The sequence below is a fragment of the Limanda limanda genome, chromosome 7, assembly GCF_963576545.1.
Source record: "Limanda limanda chromosome 7, fLimLim1.1, whole genome shotgun sequence".
Lineage (NCBI taxonomy): Eukaryota > Metazoa > Chordata > Actinopteri > Pleuronectiformes > Pleuronectidae > Limanda > Limanda limanda.
Genome location: NC_083642.1, coordinates 1044481 through 1051980, shown reverse-complemented (window position 1 = coordinate 1051980; position 7500 = coordinate 1044481). Strand labels below are relative to the sequence as shown.

Here is a 7500-nt window from a genome sequence, read left to right as displayed (position 1 = left end):
TTTCCACCTGTCTCCAGTCTTTGTGCTAAGCTAAGCTAACTGTAAGAGGTGTGAGAAATCAAGCGAAACTGTTTCAATCAGGAAGTGTTTTTCGTAACAAGTTGTTTTGAAAGAAGCTAAATCCAGTTTGTGTTTCCTCCTCCAGTTCCTGACACGAACCCGACTGGTGTCCGCAGCGACTCCACAGACCCGAAGACTCTGAGCATCACCTGGGATGTAAGTCCTTCTTGCTTTTATATATTTACATGTTCTGAAGTGTTTACAGATAAAATAAACCCAGACCTGGGTTATATCTATAAACACAATATTGAGGCTTTTGTACTTTACTTGAAGAAACTCTGTGACTTCTCTCCACCACAGATCAGATGGAAATAAACTAGACTTAAAAACTTAATTAACTTTAACAAGCAAACAAAACATCACCCAGCTGAGCAGTGAGAAGAGTCACTGAATGTTTGTTGTTTAAAGAAAGTTTTTCAGCATCCGTTTTTTTACAGAATTGTCTTAATGAAATAAATCAATTGTCTGTGAATGTCCTACAACGATCCGATAATATGATTTAATATATATTCTATATTCCACATCATGAAAAGGTTTGTTCTATCGTAGTTTTTGATTTTCCAGTATTTGTAGATTGTTGAATTATTACCTCCACCTCCTGGTCTGCTCTGCAGGAGATGGACCGGCGCTTCCACTACGGCCAGGACTTCCAGTACAAGGTGTCGTGGCGTCAGGCCGGGGGAAAGAGCGTGCACTGGAACCACAGCTACACCAAGGCCCCCCCCTTCCCGGTGAACGACACCGGGACCTACGCACCGTTTGAGATCAAAGTCCAGGCCGTCAACTCGCTGGGAGGCGGACCTGAGCCGGAGGCGGAGATCGGACACTCGGGGGAGGACGGTGCGTCTCATCAACTCTTCATCACTCACCTCCACTGGAGAAACACCCACTGGGTGGAGCTGGAATTCAAAGGGATGAATATCTGTTGTTCTCACTGGAAACTTGATGCCTCCTCTTCCTCTCCCTCTCCCTCTCCCTCTCCCTCTCCCTCTCCCTCTCCCTCTCCCTCTCCCTCTCCCTCTCCCTCTCCCTCTCCCTCTTCCTCTTCCTCTTCCTCTTCCTCTTCCTCTTCCTCTTCCTCTTCCTCTTCCTCTTCCTCTTCCTCTTCCTCTCCCTCTTCCTCTCCCTCTCCCTCTCCCTCTTCCTCTCCCTCTCCCTCTCCCTCTCCCTCTTCCTCTCCCTCTCCCTCTTCCTCTCCCTCTCCCTCTTCCTCTTCCTCTCCCTCTCAGTCCCTGAGGAGGCGCCCACGGGAGTGGCGTCCACGGTGATGAACGCCACGGTCCGGGTGACGTGGAGCGAGGCGCAGAGCGTCCGGGGGCTGCTGCTTGGACACAAGGTGCCCCCCCACTGAGGACAACACAAACTTTATACTTTCATTTCACAAAATTATTCAGCAGATTTATTCATGATGGAATATTCAGTTACTTAAATAATAAGTAGTAACGGCACAAACAGACCGTTATTTCAATCAATCAATCAATCAAGTTTTATTTGTATAGCCAATATTCACAAATAACAATTCGTCTCATAGGGCTTTAACATGGTGAGACATCCTCTGTCCTTAACCCTCAACAAGAGTCAGGACAAACTACTAAAAACACTTTTAACAGGTAAACATACGTAGAAACCTCAGAGAGACACATGTGAGGATCCGTCTCCCAGGACGGACACAAGTGACACAGATGTCAAGTGAAGGAAAACATCATCAAGATTAAAGTTTTTTAGCAGCAATGATGAGGGGAAACATTTTGAAGGATAACTTCAATACTATATGTGAAGTAGTCCTGCTGCATCATAGTCTCTGGTCAGCAGCAGGATCATGATCCACCATCCCGATCAGAGGCCACTATAGTCCACAGACATTGTCCACTGCCGCCAGTTAGGATCCATCATGGGTTGCAGCCTCGGTCCTGGTCCACCGCCATCCGATGCCAATGCGACGAAGGATCCTCCATTACCACTACGATCAGCTCGCACGATATAGAATCCGCCAAACTGGATCCAGCATTGCAACCTCTGATGCGTGATCCACAAATTGTAATCCATGGTGCGGCCACAGAGGCCCTGGATCTGCGGGAGATAAAGCAAAGGGATTCCGGGGAAGGGGGATAGGGATGGAGAAGAAGAAAGAGAAGAGGGAAAGAGAAGCTCCGTGTATCATGTGTCATAAATTCCCTTTGCGTCTTGGCGTCATCAGGGTGTTTAGCCTTTTAATCAATTTTACAATGATACAGGCCGAACTTGAGGCTACACTGAAGCTCAAGGTAAATCCCTACCCTGTCTAGTGCCCCTGAGCAAGGCACCTTACTCCCCCAACATCTGCTCCCCGGGCGCCGTACATGGCTGCTCACTGCTCTGTGTGTCCTGCACCAGATGGGTTAAAACATGAGGTTACATTTCCCTCCTTGCATGAGTGTGTCTGTGCATGTCTGTGCATGTGTTTGGGATAATAAATGTATCTTAATCTTTACGATGAAAACCGTGTGGCCCACTCAGTAGATCAGACATCAATACCTCGATGCCTTTTTAAACTAAACGCTTCCTATTTTGGAACACAGGACGAGTTACTTTCTGCCGCACAAATTAGCTCTAACTATAAGCTTTATAAAAAAGGAAGGTTTTGAGTCTACTTTTAAACGAACAGAGCGTGTCTGCTTCCCGAACTGAAAGTGAGAGATTATTCCACAGCAGTGGGGCTTGATGGCTAAAAGCTCTGGCTCCTACTCTACTTTTAGAGACTTTAGGGACGACAAGTAAACCTGAGTTCTGGGATCGGAGTGCTCTAGTAGGTTGATATGGTACTAACATCTCTTTAAGGTAAAGAGGTGCCATATCATTAAGGGCCTTGAAGGTGAGGAGGAGAATTTTAAATTCTATTCTAGATTTAACAGGAAGCCAGTGTAGCGATGCTAATACTGGAGAAATGTGCTCTCTTTTCTTAGTTCTCGTCAGGACACGTGCTGCGGCATTTTGGACCAGCTGCAGAGTCTTTAACGACTTGCTGCTGGAGCCTGATAATAGTGAATTACAATAGTCCAGTCTCGATGTAACAAAGGCGTGGACTAGTTTTTCTGCATCTTTTTGCGAAAGGACATGTCTGATTATTTAAATCAAGTTCATCTTTAGTTCTGCAGGTTTTTCGTCTTTCAGTGGTTTCTAATTCAATCAAGTTTATTTTTTTAATTTTCCAAAGTGTCAAATATTGACAATGAACCCAGGCCCGGCCTCAGATCACATCACCACGCCCCCTGCTGGCGAGGGACAGACAGGACACTGGAGCTGTCACGATTCCTTCTATTTTGGGACATTTTTCTTTTCAAATGTTTTTAGTTTGATTTGTTTGCTATGTTAATTGATTATAAACCAATTAGGCAAAGTTAACATGTTTCTTCTTATGATGCAGTTCAAAATTAATGAAATTTAAAGAATCAAGACATTTAGTTTCCTCTCTATGTGTAAATCTGGTGAATCTAAGGATGAATCATGATAACGATTCTGCATGAAACCACATGAATTCAGTTTGGTTTCCTCTCTGTCAGATCTACATCAGGAGGCTGGGCCCCCAGGGTGGGCGGGGCCGGAGGTCTCTGGAAAAACTGCACCACGGGGACGAGCGAGGGGGGGGGTCCCACCGAGGGACGGAGAGAGACACAGCCAGCAGAGTGGTGGTCGTCCACGGCGTGAAGACGTCCAAGGAGGTGACGGGTCTGCAGCTGTTCTCCTCCTACGAGCTGTCCGTCACTGCCTTCAACAGCAAGGGGGAGGGGCCTCACTCGCTGCCTCACCGCTTCAGCACGCCGGAAGGAGGTGGGTCTCAGTGACGAGGGACATTTAAAACTTAAAACACTTTCATAAAGATGGACGACATGACGGCTCCCAAAGGTGAAGCCAAAGTGTCACAATCTCCCCCTGGTGGCTGGCTGCAGTACAGGTCATAAACCCAGCCTCCTCCATGTTAGCGAATGGGACATGGACCAAACTAAAAACTCTAAGTAAACATGAAATAAATGTTTGTCAAAGATAGTTTCTGTCATAAATTTGGTTTTAATTAGTTGTTTGACGTCATGATTGACAGCTGAGACTGACGCGTGATTGGTCCATAATGCCGTTCGTCAGTCACATGTCCGACGTTTGTGCTGCGGTCGGAAACGTCTCAACATCCACCTGAGGGAGAAGATGTCAAACAACTCCACTAAACTATCCTGTGTGTGTGTGTGTGTGTGTGTGTGTGTGTGTGTGTGTGTGTGTGTGTGTGTGTGTGTGTGTGTGTGTGTGTGTGTGTGTGTGTGTGTGTTTGTGTGTGTGTGTCTGTGTGTGTGTGTGTGTGTGTGTGTGTGTGTGTGTGTGTGTGTGTGTGTGTGCGTGTGTGTGTGTGTGTGTACAGTTCCGGGTCCTCCTGCATCCCTGAGGTCTGAGAGCCCGACAGAGAAATCCCTGATTCTCTTCTGGACGCCTCCAGTTGAAACCAACGGGATCCTGGTGGGATACAGGGTTCAGTACCAGAAAGGTAAGGAGCACCTGTGAGTGGGGGGGGGGTAGTACCAGTAGGTGTCACAGCAGCACACTCACGCAGTGGATATCGTGGGTCAGAGGTCAGTGAAGATGAAGATGAAATGTTTTATGGCCTCTCACTCACACATGGAGGAAGTGAAGGTTTCTCACTGATTCACGTGTGAGTGAGAACAGGATAAAGTTTCCTCCTTCTCTCCCCGAGCGTCTGTTCTCTGTGACTCTGCTGAGTGGGTCCCCCCCCCCCCGTTGCTGAGTGGGTTCCATCTCCTGAGAGAAGAACTGACTGAGAGTCACTGGAGTTATGAACAACCTGAGATCATCTCTGTGTGTAGAGGTGGAGAGCAGAGACAGTCAGGTGGAGATGCAGACCTTCAGTGATCCCAACATGACTCACATCCTGTTGGACGACCTGGACCCCAGCAGCCACTACACCTTCAAGGTGATCGCCCGCACCGCCACCGGGGACGGCCCCCCCGTCACTCTGAGTGGCGCCACCCTGCTGGACGGAGGTGAAACTACATTTATTTGTCTAAATGCAGTCAAGTGCTTTTATTACCTTTATCCAGTCCTGTCCGTGACACCGATCGTTTCCCTTCTTCCTCCAGTTCCTCCAACGAACGTCACCATCGTCCAGGACAACACGTCCTTCAACCTGAGCTGGGTCCCAGGAGAGAGAGACAGGAACCACGGCTTCCACATCCGCTACCTCCGGAAGAGCGGTGGGTTCACTCGCCACGCGGAGACAAGATCACCGGACTCAGTCTCCATTATTAAACCAACACGACTAAAAACCAATCTCATACTTCAGAAAACCAAAAACAACTGGACTAACCTGTTACGTGTGTGTGTGTTGCAGATGGGGGCGAGTGGGAGGAGTCAGAGTTGGTGAACTCCACGCAGGGTTTCTATTCGCTGACAGGCCTCCAACCAGGAACTCAGTACCACCTGATGATCCTCCATGGGAACGTCACCCAGTGGCAGGAGGAGGGCTGGACCATCGGACCAGGTAACGGTTCTGCTCAGTAGAACCAGATGTTCCGGCAGAACCTAGAGAACCCTTGTGTGTTTGTGTTGTTAGTCACGTGCACACACCTGTACGAGAACCCGTGATCACTTCCTGTTCTCTCTCCGTCTCTCAGTGCCCTCGGAGATGCCCGCCGGGTTCGCCACTCAGGGCTGGTTGATCGGACTCGTCAGCGCCATCGTGCTGCTGATCCTGATCCTGCTCATCCTCTGCCTCATCAAACGCAGAAGGGGCGGGAAGTACGCAGGTAACCACAGACACACACACACACACACACACACAGACACAAACACACACACACACACACACACACACTCACACACACACACACACACACTTTACTGTCTAGTGAAGGGTTTGATATTGAGTTGTTTTCTTACAGTGAAGGACAAGGAAGACAAGGAGGTGGACTCTGAAGCTCGGCCAATGAAAGACGAGACCTTTGGAGAATACAGGTGGGTTTACTCCAGTGACTGTATATAGACCATCAGTGACTGTATATAAAGAGGATCAGTGACTGTATATAAAGAGGATCAGTGACTGTATATAAAGAGAATCAGTGACTGTATATAAAGAGAATCAGTGACTGTATATAAAGAGAATCAGTGACTGTATATAAAGAGAATCAGTGACTGTATATAAAGAGGATCAGTGACTGTATATAAAGATGATCAGTGACTGTATATAAAGAGAATCAGTGACTGTATATAAAGAGGATCAGTGACTGTATATAAAGAGAATCAGTGACTGTATATAAAGAGAATCAGTGACTGTATAAAGAGAATCAGTGACTGTATATAAAGATAATCAGTGACTGTATATAAAGAGAATCAGTGACTATATATAAAGAGAATCAGTGACTGTATATAAAGATAATCAGTGACTGTATATAGACCATCAGTGACTGTATATAAAGAGGAGAGTGACTGTATAGAAAGAGAATCAGTGACTGTATATAAAGAGAATCAGTGACTGTATAGAAAGAGAATCAGTGACTGTATATACAGAAGATCAGTGACTGTATATAAAGAGAATCAGTGACTGTATATATAGAGAATCAGTGACTGTATATAAAGATGATCAGTGACTGTATATAAAGATGATCAGTGACTGTATATAAAGAGAATCAGTGACTGTATATAAAGAGGATCAGTGACTGTATATAAAGATGATCAGTGACTGTATATAAAGAGAATCAGTGACTGTATATAAAGAGGATCAGTGACTGTATATAAAGATGATCAGTGACTGTATATAAAGAGAATCAGTGACTGTATATAAAGAGGATCAGTGACTGTATATAAAGATGATCAGTGACTGTATATAAAGAGAATCAGTGACTGTATATAAAGAGGGTCAGTGACTGTATATAAAGATGATCAGTGACTGTATATAAAGAGGATCAGTGACTGTATATAAAGAGAATCAGTGACTGTATATAAAGAGGATCAGTGACTGTATATAAAGAGAATCAGTGACTGTATATAAAGATGATCAGTGACTGTATATAAAGAGAATCAGTGACTGTATATAAAGATGATCAGTGACTGTATATAAAGAGGTCCGTGACTGTATATAAAGAGAATCAGTGACTGTATATAAAGAGAATCAGTGACTGTATATAAAGAGAATCAGTGACTGTATATAAAGAGAATCAGTGACTGTATATAAAGAGAATCAGTGACTGTATAAAGAGAATCAGTGACTGTATATAAAGATAATCAGTGACTGTATATAAAGAGAATCAGTGACTATATATAAAGAGAATCAGTGACTGTATATAAAGATAATCAGTGACTGTATATAGACCATCAGTGACTGTATATAAAGAGGAGAGTGACTGTATAGAAAGAGAATCAGTGACTGTATATAAAGAGAATCAGTGACTGTATAGAAAGAGAATC

General features: G+C 45.2%; 2 protein-coding genes across 2 annotated transcripts in view; both read left to right on the top strand.

Annotated features, from left to right (window-relative positions):
* Positions 1-7500, top strand: part of si:dkey-96f10.1 (6-phosphofructo-2-kinase/fructose-2,6-bisphosphatase) — a 186902-nt gene that overhangs the window by 158997 nt on the left and 20405 nt on the right. The gene's annotated exons all lie outside the window — the stretch shown is intronic.
* The window catches only part of LOC133004546 (neural cell adhesion molecule L1.1-like), a 49138-nt gene that overhangs the window by 38103 nt on the left and 3535 nt on the right, over positions 1-7500 (top strand). Inside the window, exons 17-26 of the mRNA XM_061074011.1 lie at positions 146-216; positions 675-900; positions 1290-1396; positions 3600-3867; positions 4445-4567; positions 4905-5081; positions 5178-5291; positions 5429-5578; positions 5712-5843; positions 5979-6051. Coding sequence (XP_060929994.1) covers positions 146-216; positions 675-900; positions 1290-1396; positions 3600-3867; positions 4445-4567; positions 4905-5081; positions 5178-5291; positions 5429-5578; positions 5712-5843; positions 5979-6051 — 1441 coding nt within the window. The remainder of the gene's footprint in view (positions 1-145; positions 217-674; positions 901-1289; positions 1397-3599; positions 3868-4444; positions 4568-4904; positions 5082-5177; positions 5292-5428; positions 5579-5711; positions 5844-5978; positions 6052-7500) is intronic.